At 41.7% G+C, this 23,162-nt stretch overlaps 2 protein-coding genes, 1 long non-coding RNA gene and 1 other non-coding gene across 5 annotated transcripts; 3 read left to right on the top strand and 1 right to left on the bottom strand.

Annotated features, from left to right (window-relative positions):
• Nucleotides 1–64: 64 nt before the first annotated feature.
• Nucleotides 65–11,904, bottom strand: sacm1la (SAC1 like phosphatidylinositide phosphatase a). Its single transcript, XM_044053200.1, has 20 exons — nt 11,756–11,904; nt 9,778–9,875; nt 9,608–9,682; nt 8,184–8,311; nt 7,481–7,630; nt 6,865–6,924; nt 6,743–6,776; nt 6,520–6,621; nt 6,317–6,402; nt 5,046–5,132; nt 4,867–4,935; nt 4,717–4,796; nt 4,306–4,404; nt 4,074–4,212; nt 3,436–3,505; nt 3,275–3,347; nt 3,078–3,171; nt 2,688–2,780; nt 2,521–2,578; nt 65–2,423 (listed from the first exon to the last, which is right to left on the bottom strand). Exons 1-20 carry the CDS (start codon nt 11,782–11,784, stop codon nt 2,287–2,289), a joined length of 1,761 nt encoding a protein of 586 aa, XP_043909135.1. The 5' UTR covers nt 11,785–11,904; the 3' UTR covers nt 65–2,286.
• Nucleotides 11,905–12,577: 673 nt separating this feature from the next.
• Nucleotides 12,578–15,084, top strand: LOC122786045. Of its 2 annotated transcripts, none has more exons than XR_006362394.1 (7): nt 12,578–12,668; nt 12,871–12,991; nt 13,496–13,602; nt 13,777–13,806; nt 14,287–14,348; nt 14,520–14,584; nt 14,769–15,084. It is a non-coding gene; the product is annotated as an uncharacterized LOC122786045 (long non-coding RNA). The 2 variants fall into 2 exon arrangements; XR_006362393.1 differs by having other exon boundaries at nt 14,520–14,591.
• LOC122786969 lies at nt 13,846–13,914 on the top strand. The gene has a single exon (XR_006362518.1). It is a non-coding gene; the product is annotated as a small nucleolar RNA SNORD52 (small nucleolar RNA).
• Nucleotides 15,085–17,122: 2,038 nt separating the features above from the next.
• lg20h6orf47 (linkage group 20 C6orf47 homolog) lies at nt 17,123–21,781 on the top strand. Its single transcript, XM_044053361.1, has 3 exons — nt 17,123–17,439; nt 17,664–19,013; nt 19,359–21,781. Exon 2 carries the CDS (start codon nt 18,104–18,106, stop codon nt 19,004–19,006), a length of 903 nt encoding a protein of 300 aa, XP_043909296.1. The 5' UTR covers nt 17,123–17,439; nt 17,664–18,103; the 3' UTR covers nt 19,007–19,013; nt 19,359–21,781.
• The last annotated feature ends 1,381 nt before the right edge of the window (nt 21,782–23,162 follow it).

Below are 23,162 nucleotides of genomic sequence, written 5' to 3'. Positions count from 1 at the left end.
CAGAATTATGACTCGGCCAACCGAATATTCGTGTGAGCTTTAAAAAAGGACCAGACAATCAAAGTGTGTTCATTGGATTTTTTTATTGACAGTTACTGAAACCACTGGATTTATTCTGGCTCTGAAAACTGTAATTTAATGCACATGTTCCACGACAAACTGTGAATACAGTCAGAGAAAACTTTGGAATAGTCTTCACATCACCTGCACAACTTAGACAAAATAAAAGGCCCAGTTTCTAAATGAATATAATTACTCATCATGACTGACTACTGTACACCCACAGCTGTACATTAAAGAAAGAAAAGAGTTCACCTTTCACCATAATCTCTGTGTTTTATTTTCAAACATAGCTCAGTAAGGTGCTGCTGACTGAATCTCTTTATACCCGCACATCAAACACTCTTACACATGGTTATTATTATGGTATGTTAAGATAAACAAGATACACAATCCTCCTGTGCATCTCGCAGCTACATCCATGGAAACTAGTGGTAGAAAATAATAATGCCACAAAAATAACACACAGGACCGAGACGTTTTACGGCTGTACAGGTTATTAATATGTTGACTTACAGACGTGATAGTGGAGAAAATGGTAAAACCGGTTAGACAGTATAGACGACATGGATAAACCCTGAAAACAAATACATAGTAACACCTGCAGCTCGAGGGGACGGGAAGAAAATATTAAATTTCTTCTACCATTTTTCTCTTTGTTATATTCCCAAACATAGCTCAGTGAGGTGCTGCTGGCTGCATCTCCCACACCTGCACATCAAAAGTATGTTAGGTGCAAATATTGTACTATATATATATCGATATGGATATTTTGGTGCAGGAGTGTGAGCAGTTTGCAAAACTGACAAAATCACAGCAGAGGTGGATGAGATTAAGACACACAGGGACATTTGCGATGTTGAGGTTTGGGGAAACACTGAGATTTTACACTATTTTCTGACAATTATTGGATGTAAAGTGTAGTGGTAGTTTATGCAAGAGAAACCGTTCTTAAAAAAGCTGTTATTTGACTTCTGACGACCCCGGCATCAGCGCTCGTCCACTTCTTTCTTCGTTTACAGATTGGAGTCAAATAGTTAACTCGAGATTTTGTCCTCCGTCTCGTCCCAGTCTCTCCCAACTATTTTGAAACGAGCACAAGGCTGGACCCTGTGAATCACTGACCTATACACGACATTATTTTGTTTACAATTTATCAAGCACGTGCAGCACTTTGGACTTGAGTGATTGAGAGTTTGAATGTGCTCTAAACTTTGACCTAAAACTGCCATGTTGTTGTTCTCCAGAGTGGATGCACTGAGCCATAAATACTCACAACAACAGGAAGACATAATTGTGCTCTCTCATTCTCAATATTCGTCAATATTAAATATACCGTACATGTTTCAATATTTGCACATCAGGGAATTTTACAGCTCATTAAGTAATTACAAACAATTAAGGTCACAATTATCTGATAAACATGTACGATTGTGTCGCATCTGTAAAGCTACAATAATCAAAGTTTCATTTAACACCAAATGTCAGTTTACATTATGATTAAAACTTTTTTCTTTTACTTTATTTCATATTCTTATTCTCTGCATTTTTTTTTTGTTTTAAACATCTCTTTATCGACCACATTTCCAGCAGCAGAAAGCTGTTTCGAGGCAACAACCATCATTCAGCTACAACAGCTGCTTTGTACTGCTCTTCTCTGGCTGATTGGATGATGTGTGAGTGATGAAGCACAATATAAAACTGCACGTTATAACATTTGTACTTTTGGTGAAACATCCCGATTCTAGTCTCCGAGTTATGAGGGAAAATACTGCACTGATTTTAAAACCACACGCCCCCCCCAAATCATCTCCCCATAGGATTTTAAACGTATAAGTGGCAAGTAAGGAAATGAGCAGTTGTGGAACTTGTTCCATCGTAGACGGTCTGCATTTCTGAGACGCTAATGCCAACAAATCGAACAAAGCAGCAGCAGCAGCAGCAAACCCCCAGCTAAAGACTCGGTGTGAGGAATGTAAACCACGTCGAGGAGTGTGTGCAGTACCAGAGGAAGGTAACATGTGCTATAGACGACTGACAGAAAAACCGTAGTGTCTTGACAGAGAGAGAGAGAGAGAGAGAGAGAGTCTGACGGCAGTATGGAGGCAGCAGACGGGTCTCGAGTCCAGACATGAGGCAGGAAATGGTGTCAATGAAGAGGTATATGAGCCTGTGGGACCCAGCTGCTCCTCGCTCACAAACACACACACACACACACACCATAACTTAGTCCATCTTCTCCTTGTGAACCAGTTTGGGGGCGTCCACAAAGTCTTGGCCGTTGAACAGGATGATGGTGGCCGTGATGGCACTCGCTGCGCCCCAGAACATCACGTAAGCCGCAGTCTCCGTCCACGTGTCGCCTGCGGGGACAAGTAGCAGTCGGTCGCAAAGTTCTACACTCTTTTAAACTGAAAAGGATCACTGTGATGTTCTTCTGGAGTAGAGAGAGGAACCTACCGGCCATGAGGAGACACACGATGCACATGGAAAACGCCACCAGCATAATAATGGGCAGCTGTAAAAAAACAAACAAACACAAAAACAAAAGCATTATTGTCCGAATTGGGCCGAGTGCAACCGTTCACCGCTGCTGCGAACAGAGACACAGACACTGATGGACTGACCGTGAGGAACTTCCAGTCCTTCTGCACACGAAGTGGCGTTGGACAATCGGACTCGTCCACAGCAAAGTTACCCAGAAACAGGTCGATGGAATCCTGAACACAGCACATTCACATCATGGCACGAGCAGGAGACACACACACACACACACACACACACACACAGAAGAGTGAATTTCAGCAGAAAAACTAGGCCTATCGAACTTCCAGGTGTATTTTTTAGCAGCAGAATCCTCCTGTGAAACCTTTGGTGCCGCTACATGAAGCCGCCTGGCTTTACAATTCTCCACAGACATGAAAACAAAATGAGAGTATTGTGGGAACTCATTTGACAATGGTTTTAAAAGATAGAGAACATTTCTTTATGATTAAATGTTACATGCGACAGCAGACCTGTCTGAATCCGTCAGAGAAGTTGTTCTTGTAGTAGCGAATCATGGAGTTCCATCCATCCATCAGCAGCCCCCATCGGGTCCTCTTCCCCGTCCTGATGGAGGAGACACGACCTCCGGTTATACAGCGGCCTCATCACACTCATTAGCGAACGTTCGTCGGCTCGTACGAGTGTGTGTGATGTTACAGCACTGTACCTTGTGAAGTCTGTTTTCAAAGCTCCAGTTCCTGCGTACTGTACTGCACAAGCGTTGGCATTGTCAGCCCATGCTGGTTAGAGAGCACACACACACACACACACAGGTTAAACACACTAAAAACACACCACACATGCTACACAGTCAACACTGAGACCCACCGTTCTTGTAGACCTTCTCGAACTCAACCTGTTCTTCAATCTGCTGGCCCACGTTCAGAACCCCGACTCTCTGTCAATAAACACACACACGCTGGTCAATGAGATTCAGGAAGAGGAAGTGGGTGAAGCAATGTTCACACTGCACGACTTCCAAACATCTAACTGGTGACAGGGCAGAGGTGTCACAGTGCGGCTACAATCATACCACACCGTGTTTTTATTCAAAAAGATTCATTTTCACACAAAATAATCTGCTTTCAAGTGCGTCAAAACAAAGATTAAAGCTTGAACTAACATACACACACACGTCAAGTAGAGATGTGGCCTATATGCAACACGTGTGGGAGGCATTTGTGGGTCTCTGCGGAACTCTTCAGCTGCTCAAATGTCTCTTTAAATGCACTTAAGTATACTTAAATAATGTAGCATAATAGTGTGGTATGAATGAGGCTTTGCTTTGGTTAAAGGGTCTGTTTAAAGTGAATGTTTGTGCCATTCCACTCTTATCTAATTACTGATGACCTTGTGAGGAACATACAGTCCAACAGTCCACGACTTTCGGAGCCTGAAGCAAACAGGGAAGCTTTCGCCTCTGAAACCAACATGATTGAGTTTCCTCAGCAGTTGCTCTCACACACCTGCAGCTGTGACTGTAGGGAGCGTCGGGCCAGCAGACTCTGGATGACGTTGGTCCTGTCCAGGCAGTCCATGCAGTTACTGCGGAAGACTCCTCTCTGCTGCGCCACCGTCTTCCCCTCCGAGTTCACCATGAAGTAACTACACACCCACACACACACAGATGCACGTTAATGCTCTTTTCACCGTAAACAAACACATATCTGATCCCTGGACTGTTACTGGTTAACGTACCTGTATTCTTCTTGTGCCTCACTGACGGCGTCCACTAAGATCTGCAGGCGGTCCCATCGCATGTGGCTGCACTCTTTGTGGAAGTCGAAGGGGAAGTAGCTGAGGACAGAGGAGGGAAAATGTCCTACAGTGAGACTGAGGGGAGGAGATGATCGTCTTTTTCTTCTTTTATGGGGTTTAAATGCACATTACGGTCATCCTCTGGAGTTTATCAGCTACGTACATCACAAGTTCTCTTCCTTAAAATCATTCAATATTTAATAGGAAAAGTAAAAAAATAGACCCCACGTGTGATATTCTTGGTAAATCATCACAGGAAACCGTAGTAACTGGTTAAAATCCACAACTAACATATCGGCAAAGAAGGAAGAAGTGTTAGAAATGAAGAGACTCGACTCGAGGGACACTTACTTGAGCATACCGTTGTTCATCTCTGACACCATCTTGGCAAAAGCCTGTTCTAGAGGCTTCTCTGAGCCCTTCTGATTCACCTGCAAAGACGAGATAACACAATGAATCACAGAGGAGAGGAGAGGAGAGGAGAGGAGAGGGGATTCTCACCAGGTTGAGGATGGTTTGCTTCCCATAAATGAGCAGCTGAGAGTCAAAATGGCTCTGGAAAGCGTCCAACTGTTCAAAAGGTTCAATTGATTAGCATCTAATTTATTTTTTTTTATTTTTTTTTTACACATTTACAGCTAATGAAAAAAAGACACATGACACATTCTCTCTTCTCTTACGTGACTAGGGGTTTTGCTGATGATGGGCTTAGGCTTGTATTTGAGGTTGGGCCTCTGACTCCAGTAGAAAGGCATGGAGCCTCGTGTCTGTGGATGTAAAAATACAAAAACAAAGCTGAAAAAGCTACTTCCGATAACTCAAATACTTTCTCATTTCTAGAGCTGTCACATTTAACACAATAATGCACTAACGTACATTCCTTTTAAATTCTTACGACACAAGACACAGTCACAAAGAGTGTATTATGATTTGCTACCAATTAAAAACCAGGGGCATTTAGCCGCTCTCCTGCTCTCACACACACCTCTGTGTGTGTCTGCTGCTGCGTTTTAATCGCCATTAATAATATAGTTTTGACATCGTTAAAATATCCTCTGCCGGGACTTTTCAGTGTGGAGCGATGCATTATTATTAGATTTTTCACAGTAGCAGCTTTGTTGAAAGAATTAGGATTAAGGGACTATAGAGAAACGCTTGAGTGTTTTTACTTCACAAGTACAGAGAGTGTTGATGTGCTGTGAGCAGACACAGCTGCAGTGACGCGTCTAATCGCGCTCTCCTCCTTAATGCTGTGGCAGTTGGACTTTGAGGATTTGATAAAAAAGCTAAATTCACCTAGGTTACATGCATGTTATCGTGTTCGTCATGACATAACTATGGAGAATCATAACATTAACCATGATTAAATGTTTTTGAATCGACTGAAAACCCTTGTTATTCAGTGTCATATGTGTTTTAAATCCTTCTTTTAGACCAAAAACAGGGAGCAGAAGCTAAAAGAAAAGATGAGAAAGATGAGAAAAGATGACAGTTTACAAAGTGACACAGATCCAGAATCTATGTCACAGGTTTCTTTGTTAATCAGGATCTATTGGCTGCACCTGTGTTCTCCCACAGCTGAGTGTAATCACCGGCTGGGAGGTGATATATATGCAGGTCAGAAGTTTCTGTGTCTCCAGAGGGTCAACACCTTCAGTTGGCTCTCTGATTTGAAGATGGGTTGTTGGGTTTTTAAAATGTATTTTATCCTGTTGGTCATTTATGCTCTGTTGGCTTAAACAATGGCATATGTTGAAGTTAAATGGCCCTTAAGATGTTAAGTAGCTCAGGGTTGTTTTGGTCTGAGACATGACGGGTCAATCAAAAAAACATCTCATGCTCACAAGCAGAACAGCAGCATATCATAGACTGAAAACCTGAACTGTCCCTTTAAAATATATGCACACAAAGAAAGGGGCTCGTCTCTCCGTGAGACCAGCTTCACACTCACCTGCACAAATGAAGCCTTTGCTCCCTCGTACAAGACGATCTGCTCGGTCTCCACAAAGTTAGCGGCGTGACCTTCAGAGTCGATGCCTGTGGAGACAAAGCGACACGTTCTTCACCAGTGTCACAGACGCTAAATAAAATGTGACGTGCTGTTGGCACTGTTCTGTTCTCCAGTCGTTCCAAACTCTACAAATAAAGTCATACCTCGGACGTAGTATCTGACGCCGGCGCGGAAGCAGCTTCTCCTGGAAATGAGGATCCACTCAAAGATCTTCCCGTTTATACGGCAGGGCTTGATGACGATGACTGGGGGTCACGAGGGTCAAGGAAACGCTTAACCTCAAAATGCTATTATCTCAATCTCAATCTAATCTCACCTCAAGTGAGTCAAAAACAAAAATAGGACGAGTCATTAGAGGAAGGATACATCCATGGACGACAGGGAGTGCAAACCTGTGAAGCTGCAGGGACACAGACACAAAACATGGTGGTGAAATGAAAATAAAAGCAAAAACAAACAAGACGGTGGGGTCAGCATTAACGTGTTACCTCTGGCTGTGCGGCCAGTTCTCTCAGGAGATTCCCGTTCCACACAAACCTCTGATCTGCCTGGAAAAAAACCACAAGCAACAGCAATGAGTGCAATAAAATCTTAAGTTTTTAAACTTAAACTTAAAACTTTAAAATCACACTTATGTGACCGTACGACGCTGACGTTTATTAAAACTACAGTGCAAACCGTCAACACTGGGAAGGCTGTCTCAACCCTCGCCGGGTTTACCGCCCATATCTGACAAAACCCCTAAACTGACCATGAAGACCGAGGCTGCGGTGGACAGCGCTTGTGTAATCTGCATTAGCGTCTGGCAACAGGCCCGTTGGCCGGGCCCCACATCGCAATTTAAAGACCTCTGTGAGTGGGACATGGCACCCGGTAGACTTCACATGTACATGAGAGCAGGCTGCAGAAGACTGCAGTCTGTGGTGCAACACTGTGAAACAGGGACTGTTGCTCTCGAATTGGACTTTTCAGTCACTTTCTCTAGATGGAACCGCTATTACATTATGATCACGAAACACCCTGGACGATCTTATTGTCATCAATTCAAGAAAAAGTGCAGGGAAGAAATGACAGTAGTGTGGACTTGTTTCCCCGAGGTCTCACCCTCTCCAGGAGACTCATCTCCTGGAAGTCGGGGCTGGTGTTGGCGAGCCGCTGCAGCGTGTGTGTCAGGTCGTAATCGGTGCAGAAGTAGAAGCCGTCCGTGGTCAGCACGTTGTTAATCATCGACAGGAAGGTCTTATTCTCCTGTGACTGGAGCAGGAAAGAAAACAAAACTCAGCTTGCAGAAGAAACAAGGAAAAACTCATGACAGTGCAGAGTGTAGGAAAGTGCACACTCGTGTGTCAGGACTTGTACTGTGTGTGTGTGTGTGTGTGTTAGGGAATCCAGCATTTCCTGTCCAGATACCTCCAAACCATTTATCTTGTACGCAGAAGTTCCAGTGAGCGACTGCCTGGCATAACAGCTGCTGATTAACTGAACACTGTTTTTTTAAGAATATAAAATATGCTAAATGTTGGATTCAAGGAGTCACACTTTCTTTACTCTCAAATGAGAACTAAGGAGACTTAGTTTGATAAATACAGGCTGAGCTAGAGTCCTTGCCAACAGATCCCTCCCATCCATCCAAATCCTTCACAGTGCCACATATAGAGACAAACAACCATCCACTCTCACACTCACACCTATGGTCAATTTAGAGTGTCCAGTTTGCCTGATCCCCCTATTGCCATACTGGTTTTTGGACTGTGGGAGGAAACCGGAGAAAAAGATCCATTATCATGGCTAAAAAAAAATGACCAACCTGTATCTCTGACAAGTGCAGCACCGTCTTCTTGTACGAGATCACTTCAAAGTCCACGACCTTCCACACGGCGTGGCCCAGGAGGCTGCCCACATTCCTCTTCCTGGTGATGACGATCAGGTACATACCTGCGTCAAAAAAAGTGTTTTTAAACACAACAGCTCTACAGAGTTGCATTTTATTCAAAAAGACCATTTCAGATGGTGTAAACAAAGTTTTGTTCATGTTGCAGCTGAAGATCCCTCACCTCAACCTTTCCTTCCAAGACTGTTTGATAACCTTAATACAAAAAGAAACTCTAAACATATTTAGATTGTCCATTGTGGTGGGTTGTTGTAAAAACACGGTGGTCCAAATGCTGAAGTCTAAATATGGGATACTGAAAAACAACAATGCACACAATCGGGTGTTTGCATACGTATAAAATATGAAGTATACAGTAACTATTTTAATGTCAGTTTCTGCAAAATGAAAACTAACCCTTGAGGCTGCCTATGATGACGTGCATCCTACTCTCGAGTTATTAAGACGGACAAAAATCTCTCACATCCTGAAACACGGCTTCACAGTCCATAAAAAGAATTATTACGCAGTTCGTTCAATCAAGGATTTGACGAGAGGCTTTCCACGTGAAGTGTAAACATCGCTGCAGCATTTCATTGTTGCATCACTCTGCTTCACAGATGCTCATAATAATCATTCATTAATAATAATAACACTGTCCGTTTCACACTACACATTTACTTTATAAAGAATTGAGGCTAAAAGGTGGATAATTTTCCATAAATAACACTTGAGTTAAATTAAGAACAGGCATCAGGAGAAGGAGGATATATTTAAAACCTACACCAACCAAAATAACTCTCAACCTACACTTTTTTTTTTTCTCTCTGGTTGCACAACAAAAGAAAACATACAAAAATGGACATGAATCACAGTATCAGGCCATGACCTGCCTTTTAAAGTGTAGTTTAAGCTAGTGTGTGCAGGAATATGTTCATTGTTTTGTTGCCAGGCAACAGTCAAAGTCAGCCTGGCTGCAGAACTGTTTGAGTTGGTGGAGCCAAATAACTGATTGAATAAAAATAAAGAAAACGTAACTTAACGTCAACAACAAATTAAAAGCATTAGTTGAATAAAAGCAATATTAACCTCAAGGTCAAGCAACTTTGAAGACGTGTCAGTACTATTTAGGAGGTTTTAGACGAGAAACATCCTCGCTGATAAGTGACGGCCACCATAGTTCCCTGACACACCGTAGTTCCCTGAGGACTCTCGCGTGGGACGAGAGTCCACCGTGTGTAATAATCTGAAGTCTCACCACTAGTTTGTCACTAATTCTTACAAACTTCTCCCTTTAATCTCTATTTTTGGCACGAGACACTGCGCTGGCAACACAATGATGCACTACAAAAACAACTTACCTGCAACCAGGCGAATGGTTCCCATGATGCCACATATTGGCCTGGTGACGGCTGAGGGAGGGACATCCTTTTTACCTGTCGAGAATAAAAATATACGCTGTAATGAGCGAAAACACAGGTGGTCGGTGTGATACGAGTGATGTACGAGCATTTAAAAGAGTTTGCGTTACCTGTGAGGGTCATCTCATTAGAAACCCTGTCGATTGCCAGCACAGCATCTGCCCCCTCATCACAGGCCTCGATGAAGAACTTCTCTGGAGTCGTGTGCCTGAGAAATAAAAGACGTCACCATTCACTGGCTCTGAATCCAAATAAAAGTGCATGGTGAGCGTTTCCATGACTACATGGATACAGTTATATCAGTGGCTCTGGAAGAGCAACATTGAATTTGACCGTGATCTCCGACTTCCTTTTGAATGATTTAGTGATATTACACATCCCTGATGTAAATGCAGTGTGTGGAGGAGCATGTACACCATGTACTGTTTTCACAGCACCACTTTTCATGCTCCACTCAAGTGTATAATAAAAGCACATGAAAGCAGAAACAGGAGTCCAGATCAAATGACTTTTACCTAACACTAAGAACGAGAACTGGACGAGGTACAAGCGAAACGGGAAGTGGAGTCAGTCAGTAAAGAGTTATAATTTCTTTACTGCAGTATTCCTGTGTTAAAAAGCTTTAAATCCCTGCAACAGAAAGAAAAATGTGATCTCCTGTTGAGCTGCAGTGACGCGTGTAGTGTAGTGAAACACTTAGCTGCTGTAGTAGTGACACACACGGCCACACAAACACTCCATTGTTGGACGCAAGTAATCAAGACCACACTGAACATGTTGGTGCAACGACACCAACAAGTGTTTCTTTAAAAACAAGACAGTGGTGGGGTTAAAACTGTGTAGCCCTAAATAAATGACTTGCTCTAAGCGGCAGAAAAATGGGCGGTCGGCTATCTCTAATGTTTTTAGTATCTGACAGTTGACGATGAAATGTCTACAAGGATGCGATGACTACCAAGAAGGTCCCGTGAGTAAGAATTAGTGACATCTACTGGTAAAACTGTAGAAATACAGGAATCCTCCACACCCTACCCTTCCTTTCCCAAACAAATTGGGGGAAAACTACAGTGGACTTTGCATACCAAGAGACGCAGTCAGTCCTTTTTGTTTGCATAGTCCACTCCCACCTCAAAAACGCATGCTCTGGCTGGTTTTGTCCACTTTTCTGCCTCGGTAAAGCAATGGTGTGAACTTCATATAAAAAGAATTCATTCTAAGCTACAAAACATAGTCATTTTTAAACTCTTACGGCGGTTCAAGGGTCGCCAGGTCGAGGCTCGTATGACTATATTTGCCGACTATTTCTTCTGTTGTCGAAATGTTTTTTTTCTGCTTGTGAACAGGGCTGGTAGCAACACGTGACTCTTGTTGACACGTTGTTGAAACAATTTGCTTCATGCGCATGGTGTGTGTGGGGTATACCAGGGCATTAAGGGCCTCCCTCCCTCCCTCAGTGGACTTGTCCCCTTAGTACATTTGCCTGGGGGCCCCGAAAGCCCTGGAAACGCCTCTGCTACATCACAGCACATGAGACTGTCATAACAGTGACAGAACACAGGCGCTATTAACCAGACCAGCAGTGCAGAGCAGCTTTATGACAGATGAACGAGGGTGTGTCTGGAACTTTCATCAGTCGTGACCAACAATGCTCGTGAGTCATGAGCAGAAGAGTAAGAGTAAACAATAGTGAACATTATTGTGACACATCTCCACCTCCGAGCTCAGTCTCATCACATCCGGGTACGACAAAAAAACAAAAAAAAACAACAACTTAACTTTTAGCCTCTCTGTTCGCACTAAATGGCAACAGGCCTTTCACTGACACGAAGGCATGTAACACGCCTCCCGTGCACAACAGTGGCAGAACGATCTCTTCATAAATGAATGAATGAGTGAACAGTGAAACTTGACTGGTTCTTGCTCTACCAGCCGAACCTGTCAGCGAACTTTAGCCGTTGTGTCATCTGACCGGCTGCCATTTCACTCCGCTCACGAGCGTCGCCTCTCGTCGGCCTTGTCACGGACGTGGGGGACGAGACGGCGCGGTTTAAAGAAGCCACTCAGATTAGCCAGTTTATGTGTACTTACAAATTATATCTCTCGTAGGCGGTCGCCATCTTCGCTCCGTCTCGCTGACCTCAGTGACGACACAGTGGGTTCTGTGCGCGTTGCCAGAGATGAGTGGTAGAAGCAACCGGAGAGGGCGTAGCTCTTAAAACGCGGTTTACCCTCCCAGCATAAGTGAACCTGGCACCCATGACACGCGCGAAGGATGCTGGTACTTGAAGTTCTCTGACAGCAATATAGCTGCCCTGCTTCTGCACGAGGAAAATACTCGGAATAAGATGTATTTTTATTTATTTCTCAACAAATATGTGCCTCGGACAATTGTTGATTGTTTAAAAACTGAATGTATACGTTTCTTTTGGAGTTTAATCTAATCCAAAATGTTGTATCTATTATGTATTACTTATTCTGTGTGTATGACTGTAAACATGTCCAAATCTCTGCCCTGAGCATGTCATGAACAGCAGATATACTTTTTACAATGTTAATTTTTGTCTTTTACAACATAAATAGCCTTGCCTTTGATCTGCACTCATCACTTTTTTATAAGGCTGTGTCAATAGTTATTTTTGTGCTGAAACTGATATAAACCCGTAGGGTTAGGGTTAACATTTTTAGAAGTCACATTGTTGTATTCGGTGTCAGTGTTGATATAAACATAATGTTAATTCAAAGTATTTATACACATGTTATTCCCCTTTACCTTTGTTGTGATACACTTTATTTGGTGATACCGTGATTGTTTGTCAGGCAGTAGACAGGACAGATAGTCAGGCAGTAATTAGGACACCTAACGCATCAGGTCCAGTGAAGGGCCCTCCTATATAAACCATGGGCGGACACGTTATCCGTCTTTCACTGCTCAACATTGATACGACTTTCTACTTGTAGGAGGTCGGAGCGTAGTAAAAGACTAGTTGTTTCACAGGAAAAGGTAAATTGAATGTTTATAATCTTTTGTTGGTTGGTCATTCGTCTGTAGTATACGTTCCGTAGGATAAATTTAAACAGAACAGTGGAGTTTCCAGTGCTACTTTTGTGCTGAACACGTGGTGTGGCAGAAAGAAAGCCTGCACTGTAATGGAAGACGTAGAGCTCAGACATTGCTTAACGTGTGATATTTGTTCCCTCACCAGGCTGTAGAATGAACCCTGTGGTTAAATCTGCAAATTCAATGACTGAGTGTCCAAAGATCTGCTGGAGGAACACGTGTGCAGATGGATAAAAATGCTAGCTGAAACGCATGGAACCATATTGGTAAGAAATTCAACTGCAACCGAACTGTACATTTGAATGAATGTAAGTTAGTTGCATAAAGTTACCCAGTTTTTGAGATGTTAACAGGTTTCCCTTTTAATGAATAAACACAATGCATGTTTTCAAAGTACTTAGGTTTAGCTAAACTTTTAAATTTGTATTGTTAAGAACTGTATAATCGGAACACACCAGGACATCCCCACGAGATGGGGTAAAGGGAGATCATTTATTAACGTTGTTGGAATGATGATGTATGAAAGTGATGCTTTCAAACGCACCAATGGCCTTAATACATAAGGCAAGGCATAGTAATATACCATACCTAGATAATACTGATTTAAAAACAGAATAAGCAGAGAGTCAGATCTGGATATTTGGCTTTGTAATAGAAATGAGTAACACAATGAGAACAGTGTCCTAGGAGTAAATGTACTTATCACATTGCTTTAAAAACCTTTTTCTCCAAATCAAAATTCGCACTTAAATTGTCACTTTCTTGTTTAGGATTTCACCTATGATGGACACAGTGACCTCTGGTGGCTCCTTGGTCTCCTGATGGAACAGTCTCATGCCTCTTGAGTCTTTGATTCTACAGTTGTCATGAACTGTTGGTGAGTGAAAGTGAAAGGCAATTGGTGACAACTCAACATGCTGCTATGATGATTCACTAGACTAGAGTCTCTGATTTTACAGTGATGCTCTTCACAGTGCACTGAGCATGTGTTGAACAGGTCTTTATACAGATGGCACACAGAACTGTTGCTAATCCTCTTTGTTCTCACCAGGTGTTTGCGCTTGGCCAACGGGTTCTCTTGGTAAGTGATTTAAGTCTCTGTCCTGGACTCTTTACCATGTGGGATGATGATTCACTAGACTAGAGTCTCTGACTAAAGCATGAAGATGTCTTCACAGTGCACTGACCACACAACCTCACCAGAGGTTTGCTGCATTTGAACCTTTTACTGCACATCATGAAGCTCTAAATCACTGCAGGCTGTTTAAAAAGAGAAATTACATGGTGGCTTAACTGCCTTCATGAAGTGACACAAAGTTAGCTGTGATGCACAGGTCAATCCTGTAATCAACTATGTGCTTATAATGTAATTTAATGTTTCAGTGAAGAAACTAAAGGTAATTCTAAAACATTTCTCACATTTCTAATAGTGAATGATTCGTCCAATCTTATACCAGTCTTCATTTGAATGCAGTAATTGGGTCAAAACAGCTGCAACAACAATGTGGTGTCTTGACTTTATATGTATATGTTTAACATGGAATTACTGTTCTCCATGCAGCTCATCCACACTGAAGTTGCCGTGATTGATCTGCAGCTGCGAGTACCTGGGACGTTGCTCATGTAAGTACTATTAACCAATGCCCTTAACGCTTTTGGTCAATGATGATTCATGATTCGGTTCGACTGATGTATACTGAAGTCTACTCGCAGCGCACTGAGACACTCAAAACTGTTAGTCTGAAATGTTTCAGCCAAGAAAAATGCTAAAATTGCTAATTTCCATGTCAATAGGTGTTTGACTGTGGCAGCTGAAGCTTGGATGACAAAGACCAGCAAGTACCTGGGACTTTGCTCCTGTAAGTTGTGAGTACAAGTACTATTAACTAAGGCCCTTAATTCTTTTGGTCGATGATGATTCATGATTCGGTTCGACTGATGTATACTGAAGTTTACTCGCAGCGCACTGAGACACTCAAAATTGTTAATCTGAAATGTTTCAGCCAAGAAAAATGCTTAAATTGCTCATTTCCATGTTAATAGGTGTTTGACTGTGGCAGCTGAAGCTTGGATGACACCCAGACCAGCTGGACGTGGTTGCTAAGGTGTTGCGTGCAAAGTTAAAGGATTACCCATGGCCTTGGATGACCACTGGAGCCTTTAAATCGACTGTCTATCTGAAAATGCTGGCTGACGCTGGTCACTGACAAGTTGTTGTCCAGGGAAATTGAAGCAAGAGAAGGTTTTGAGTTCATGCTGGCTCACTTTGTCCTGGCCAACAGTGACACCTGTGAGTTTTCTGCCATGAAAAAGTACTTCAACTGAAATTTCTGATTTAATAAAATTGCTTAAATGCAAACATGGTGTTTGTTTGTTTTTCTAATGACTTATTAGTGACAATTAGAAGCTACTAAATATAGATGCTATAACTACTTGATTTGAACTCATTCATCCTCTTCCAGTTGCATACTTGGGAAATCATGTCTGTAGTGGCAAAAGTACACTTAATTCCAAAGCCACTGAACAGTGGTTAACTGTAAGCAGGTTACAATTGGCTTGACTTGTAGGTACTGTCTTTGTTCATCAAAGGTGTTTGCACATTTATTCCCACTCGTACATCCAAGTTACAATTCTATCCACATGTATCCAAACTTCTTGAGGATCAACACAAATATTCCCTTGATGTTCCAGTTTGTGAATGACAATCTATAGATTCCAACAGTAAGACAACGCAACCTAATGTCACATAGTGACCTGACAGTCAAAAAACCTAGTTCACCTATACTCAGTACAGCTTCTAAAACAGACATCTGTCAAACTGCTACATATATATTTTTCAGTATAACAGAAACCCTAACCCCCCCATACACTTCAGTAGTCTTATATAAGCTTTATGAGTCCATTTCACAGACAAGACAGAGCTTCTGTCCAGGGGGCTTGATTTTGTTTTGACCAGTACCCTGCAAACAAGTCCCTTTGCATCTGGAATGGTTTTGATGACTTGACCCAAGAATGTCTGTTAAATAAGATGCTCTTGAAAGGCATCATTTAAAATGGCTGATGCGTCTCTCCCCCACATAATCGTTCAGTTTGATCCATGTTGTGTTTTTACTTGGTAATGAACGCATGGAGAACCTGCACAGTCCTGAATCAGACAATAAGGCTTTTGTATGCTGAACTTCAAATTTGATTAAAACAATGAGATTAGGTCATGTGTTGTTGCCATTTATAGGTTATTGAATCTCATGATTCTTAGTTGCCTTACATTTATTATACATGAAACAGTTATGGCTCAATGATGCATATAAACCTTGCATATTTTGTACATTGACTTCAGTGAATTCATCTATACAAATAAATGTATTCAACATAGAAGTGTATATATGAGCATGTTAAGTGTTTTTATTACAGTATATTTACTTTTTGATTTCAATTTGCATCATGTTTTTTATTGTGAACTGTGTATCCTTCCATATAATAAACACTTTTACTTTGAAATATCCTCAAATTAAAGTTACTGTGATGGAACATTGTGATATGATTTTATGAAAAACATTTCTTCCACATGATCAGACTGGGCTCTCATTGGCCCCCAGGTTGTTTTTTTTCATGTCCACATGGACAGGAACCCAAAGAATGTGTTGTGTAATTTCAGAAGCAGATGATTTACTGTACATGATAAATAATGTTCATTTTCCAGGTTTAATGCTTGAGAGTGCAGGAAAAACTGACAAGACATTTGGAAGGGCATTGGTGAAAATTGAAAAAGCACCTACTGTGAAAAATGTAAAGGTAGCTATACAAGGACATCCCTTTCTATCACTGAGATGATGTCATGGAAAATAACATTTCCATTTCTTTACGCCTTTGATCACATAAACATTCCTGTATCTTCATACTAGGCTATTCACCTTTGACCTACACACTTGCAGCTCTTCCCAGATATCTCTTTCCCTAGCATATTTACACCTTTAGTCTAAACACCTAGCAAGCTGAGTTATACCCACACAAAACCTGATTCACGAAGGCTCTCAGAAAAACAATAAATTTTTTACATTTGTATTTTGCAAAGAGGCCACAGCCAGTAGGGCATTTCCTCATGGTTTTACCAAGCTGGAGGGCACTTTAGGGCACCCCCCACCCTTGCTCCACCTGCACACGCCACTGAGATACTTCTTCCTATAAGTCCTTCAATCTACACTTTTCAAAAAGCTCGTCATCGCAGATCAAAGCTGCTTTTCCATTTGTCTGTTTAATCACACAACAGTTCAAACAGTTAGGCTCCAGAGTTTATTAAGACGTAGCGAAACTTATAAACGCATTTTTTTTAAAATGTCGGTTGTTAACTGTGGTGTGAACAGAACAGAGGACAAACATAGTTTATTTTGAAGGTTGGGGCGAACACCGGTAGTGAGTCCCGGGGAAACGTTTCAAGTATCGACGGTTGTGTCGTCCTGTCCGGCTTCAGTATCGGTATCATCTATGTGCTCGTCACTCGGTTAGCTGTGAGTGGGAACCGGACTTTTTCTGTCCATCACGGACGATAAAACACGCCGGAGTGTTGTCAGTTTGTCAGCGGAATTCTGGCGCTGAGGAACTTATGCGTTCTGCGTGGCGAGTTAAATTTGATGCTAACAAAGAAGCTAGCTGCGGTCTGTCTGTCTGTCTGTCTGTCTGTCGGGCAGAGGAAGAACAATTGCTAACGTCACCTAAGGTGAGTTTTTATCCATTCTGCTGTTTATAAATGTAGTTGTTTTTTTAAAGACACTGAAAACAAACGATAAAACGCCCCGCGTTAGCTGCTAATTTTAACTTTTCAGATTAATGGTTAGCTAAAGCAAGAGTGAAGACATGAGTAGCACAAGCTAGCTGGTACTGTTGACTTGGAACATGATGTTTAAAAAAAAAAAACTGTCTTTTCTTTTCTTTCATGTGCAGGTGTGAAGACCAGTGCAGTGGAGCGTGTTTGTATGTGAAGTTATTTTTAGTTTGCAGGTGTTGAAAGCTAGTCAGTTCTAACCTGCTCACTGGGCATACATAACATCTTAAATGTTGCATTACTGTCAGCTTCATGTGCTGCCAGGTCAAACCAACGACATGTAGACGATACAGTTGACTGTTAAGTCATAGTGGCCGTTAGTGAGTGATGTGAGTGGGGGTCAGCCCTTCAGCTGAACTGCTCAAACACGCCCACAGGTGTGTTCGTGGCCTGTGGACGTCATTTTCCGTGGCTCCAATCCATTTGAACAAGTATTACAACTTCACAACTGCACCAGCAGCACATGCATGCTTTTCCTGTTCGCTCACAGAGCTGTGCTGCCAAGTGTGAATAGAGAATCTTCAGGGTTTTTTTACACCCCCCAACAAGTGAGAAAAGCATGACAGCTGTGGTAGGGAGAGCACTGGGCTGGGTGTGTTCATGGGGGAGAGGTTCTCGGTCAAAGAAAATTGAAGGGTTTGAAACTGAGGGCCACAAGCAAAGCTACAGCAGTCAAACCACCAGGGGGTGGACCTCTTGGCTCTGGGGAGGGTGGAGACGCCAGAATGTCCAAAGTAGTCCGGATGAGCAGTACTGGGAGGCCCAGGAGAGAGTTCAACCCCTGGAAGTTGAAGAGCTCTTTGCAGGGAAGCAAGACAGCGTGGCACATACGGAACACGTTTCCAGATGGTGGAATAAATATCTCCCGACTGCTTACTTTTTGTGGCCTAGACAAACCGATTCAAGCACACTAAGACAAAGGAAACACGAAGGCCTGAGTAGAGGTGCATGGGATGATGTTGACGGGGACTTCAGAACACCACCTCCATCTCCTGTCCCTCCTTCCTCTCCCCTGACATCTCCTTTTCGACTCTTTGCGGACAGCTGGAATGTGGAAATCCTACCGGAGCACTATGAGGTCTGCTTTAACTTCCTCCGCCATTTGTTTGACCTGTTTGTTGTTGGCTTCCTGTGGACGGTGTCCCCTCCTACCAAGCTGATCCTGGAGGTGTTAGGGGTCCAGGGAGCACTGCGGCTGTGGATTCATGGCATGGCCATGTTTTTTGTCTCCACGGTTGGGATGGCAGGATTACTCTGGGTGATCCAGGAGTATCTCCCTCAGTTTGCGCTCATCTATGGCATCATACAGGCAGTGGTGATCTCTGTCAGTGTGCGACAGAGTGTGCTGATGGATGTGGAAGAAGAAAATGTTGAAACAGATGAGGGACAGGAGACCGATGAAATGATTGATAGCTTGGCGCTAAAAGAAAATTCTGCTATGGACAAGGTGAAGACAAGTTAAACTGATGGTAAGTATTTTAATTTCTCTGGTGTCATTAGTAACTTTCAACGTGAACAAATGTAAATTTTGTTAATATTTACAATGAAATTTGGTGTAGTAGAGTGAACGGTTCAATTTCCAGTCAGTCTTATGACGAGATAAAGCTGTTATTGTTGTTGGTAGGGTGTGCCACGCGTTAAAAACTGGCTTATCTTTTTATTGGTTATTAATTGTACCACTTACCTATGTTTTCCCTCCAAGTGAATTTGGACCAGCTTGTTTCTCCAGCTGTCTGACTGTATTGACCTGTGAAACACATTCAATAATCAACTGAAGAGTTTATTAAGAGGCTTGTTTTGTGTGTTTCCCATAGATGCTGACAAGTTCACTGTCTGATGAGCCGCACCAGAGCTGTGACCACACAGAGACTGACTCGACATTGTTGTATTGCACATTGACTACAAACTCACAGAAGTTGTACTTATGTCACTTTATGTTCACCTCAAATCTGCAAAGTTTGTCTATATGTGATCAATGTGTCACATCCACATGGACAATTACAGCTATACACAGTTTAGCATTAGAGCGTATACTGCTGTGATAATCATAGTTAGACCTAATGAGGTTGATGAATGTTGAATGAAACATTTGTTAATCTTTAAAAAGAAAGACAATAATCCACAGTATTAGGGGAAAAACTGCTTTTTATCATGTTTGCGTATTACTGCGCTGACCGTTGCCTACCTTGTTTTGAATATGTGATGCATTCTGGGTGAAAAGAATGATCACAGCCTGTGTTTAGCATCATAACCAGGAGAGAAAAGCAAACCCTTACAAGTTTGTAAGGCAAGAAATGTTCCCGTTCTCTTAAACCTTTAATATACCATTGCGACACAAGTCACAAAACGAATAACAAGCACAGATTAAGACTTAAAATACAACGTTCCTGCCTTTTCTGTAACACAGCACATTTTTAAGAGGTGTTTGATACATGAATCAGCTTAATTTGTAGTGCAGTTATTTAATGCATCTTTAAGTCAATGGCTTTACAAAGAAGACAGCAATGATGGAAATGACTGTTGTACACTCCAGCAAACAAGGGAAGTGCTCCCACTTAGACTGAGATCTGATAGTTTCTCCATTTAAACTCCCATGTTCACTTCCTGTGGCCTAAACTGAAGTTAATCTGAAGTTTCCATTATATCTAGCTCTGAAGCTTTAAGATTTTGTGTTTGGCCACCACCTTTTGTTCTTTAAAGGTACAGTTACATTCTCACCTGCCCTGCAAATATTCCTCGCAGCTTTTAGTTAACGTGATGCGCGTATGTCAGACTCATTTAAGCATGTACCTTTCGCTTTGCTTCCCGCTGTGCTTTTCTTAAATCTCGACCTGTGAATTGCTGCAGTTGCCTCTGCCAGGAACTCTTGACACTAATTCTCGCATTGTGTCATCACATAGTTATGCGCAAATGTGGACTGCCTCTGATACTCGTGCTACTTGGTATTTATGTAGGAACTGCATCCAACTTGTGACAACACGTTCCTCTCCTCGTCTGTTTTTTGTTTTTGTTCTTTAGTTGTTGAATGGAGACGCTGATGTGAACAGATCTTAATGCGAACAAATTCAAATCTGGAATTGGCATCTAAAACACCTTTTTATCTTGTTTCTCTGAAACCCTTTTCATGTCCTGATAGCCATTGGTAAATAACGTTGTCGTTGAGACCTTTACAGTGGCTGCTTGTGTATCTGTTGCTAGGTGACTCCGATGTGACGATGTAGTCACTGTCAACAAGGCCGTCTGTTGCTTCCTTTTCACTGCAAACTTTTCCAGGCTCCAAAAAAGACTTGTCTCGTAAAATCAACACCTGCTTTGGTCTATGATATCTCAAGACTATGTTTATCTCACCAAGCCTTTTCCGACTGGAAACTTAAGTCTGTAATCTGGTCACTCTCCATAGAGAGAATTTTTAGCGCACAGAAACACAGGAGCTGCCAATCTGCTTCTGGTGCAGAATCAACAACTGAGGTGCCGTGATTGTAAGATTGCTGATTTTCTCAGTGGACTTTGGTGTAGGGAGAGTGAAAGTGTCCCAAACTTGTGAGAAAATGTTTTCTTAACTGCAAGAAAAAGTGTTAAATATGTTCTTAAGGTGTCCTAGACTCTTGCTGGGAAAAGACAGCAAAACATCTGGAGTCTGTTGTGGCAACAAAACTGAAATAACAACTCGGTTTATTGATGCTATCTGGACATGAAGAGGATTTTTAACAAATGAGAAGAAAGCGTTTTTAGAAACAAATGACACACTCGGTCGAGCATTAAGAGATGAGAAGAGAAAGCTGCAACCGCCACTCCTGAGCTGCAGATTCACACATCTGCCGCACACGGCGATACTAAAGTTAAGCCATAAAATCTCCTTTAACGCAGCGTTAAAACCTCACAATTTGAGCGTTTGGAATAAAATGTGTGCCTTTTGGAATGGAACGACTAAAAAGGATCGAACAGTTCACTGGAGGAAGAAAGTGTCGGCAGCGCTCGGGTGTGTTGGGTTTGCTCTTTGTTCCACAATGTTCATTTCACAGGACTTAGAGTGACACTCCCGTGTGCCCTGTGGAGAAAGACAAAAAAGCACATGATCACATCACACTAAAGTTCCTCTAAACACGTAACGTCTCCCACACATGACACTTTATATCGTCGTAGGAGCGACGACACTAACCCGTGTAGAGATTTTAATGCAATACCAGCAGCACATGTTCCATGTGTTCATTTCTATTAAACACTTGTATGAATTAGCCTTCTGTGCAATGTTGTTTGCTTGAAACATTACCGGTAATGTAGGCCACACTTTTCTACATTAGTACACTTTTTTCCATGCTTTAAACATAAATGCAAGGATGAAGAGACCAGCAATTAAATTAAAGTGGTTTTACTGCATAGTGACATTTTCTACTCAGTGCTCCCTATGAAACTTATTTGACTTGTACGATTTTCTTTTTTAGTATATATATGTATGTATATATTATTAATAAATATATATATATATATATATGTGTGTGTGTATATATATAGATATTATATTTATATATATAATAAATATTTATATACATATATAAATATATATATACCTCTAGCATAACAGTCAGTGGCTGACAATATTGAAATAGTTGATTTGGGTTCATGATGTGACAAAATGAGGACAGCGCAACAGTGGCTAAATTGAAAGTTAAAGGTGCAGTGTGGTTAAACGTTGCAGCTGAATATCCCTCATCTCACCGCTTCCCTTCCAAGTGTATGAGAATCAGTTAGCATGAAAACTCAGAAGATGTTTTAAAAACACTGTGGCCTCTGTTGCAGCTGCTGATATAAAAAAGCTCATTCTGGGGTACGTTGTGAATAATGATCCGGAATTTTCAAATTGACTTTTCCTATGATTTAATGTTTTCTTTTTTTCAGCTAAAACAAAGGCTGGATGAACTTGTCTTTGATCATTTACTCAGTTTAACAATCACTTCCTCTATCATATGTACATTTAATAAACATTGTCACTATGATAAAACATCAGTGTTGACAATATGAAGATGGTCATAAATGGTGTCACTAGTGGAAATAATAAGTGGTTAAATTGAGATTTAACAGATCTAACTAGGTGTTCAGTTCCGAGTATGATGAAACATGGAAAATTAAAACATGAACAACTATGAGGTTTTGATATTGTCAGCTACAGACTTTAATAGAATGTTTAAGGACCTCAAGCGTTGTTTCTTTATATAGCACCAAACCTCTGTTTCTTGTCTTGTAAAAGGTGACAGTGTCCTCAGCTCTTTTGTTGCCTTTTTATTCCTCTTTTGTTTGCTTTTTTCCAGAGCTTATACTGAAGTGACATTAATCCCTTGCAAGTCAAAGGTATTTTTCTATGAGTAACCAGCACAACTGCTGTATCAAGTGCTGGATCACTGTTGCTGAAATGAACCGTGTCCTGCTTCTGTTGCTAAGGAGGAGCGAGCGTGTGTGTGTGTGTGTGTGTTATTTGAACTGGGACTCAGCTGTGACCCCCTGCCCACTTTGAACCATCACTACACAGAGGGTAATTTCTCCCACTGGCTAAATAAAACCGATAAAACGTTCAGTCTGCTCGTCTTTGTTTTGATTTGTTGCGCACACAAAAAAGTAGTACA

This window comes from Solea senegalensis, linkage group LG20 (assembly GCF_019176455.1).
Source record: "Solea senegalensis isolate Sse05_10M linkage group LG20, IFAPA_SoseM_1, whole genome shotgun sequence".
NCBI lineage: Eukaryota > Metazoa > Chordata > Actinopteri > Pleuronectiformes > Soleidae > Solea > Solea senegalensis.
Note: the sequence above shows the minus strand (reverse complement) of the source record. Positions and strands in the feature narration are given on the sequence as shown.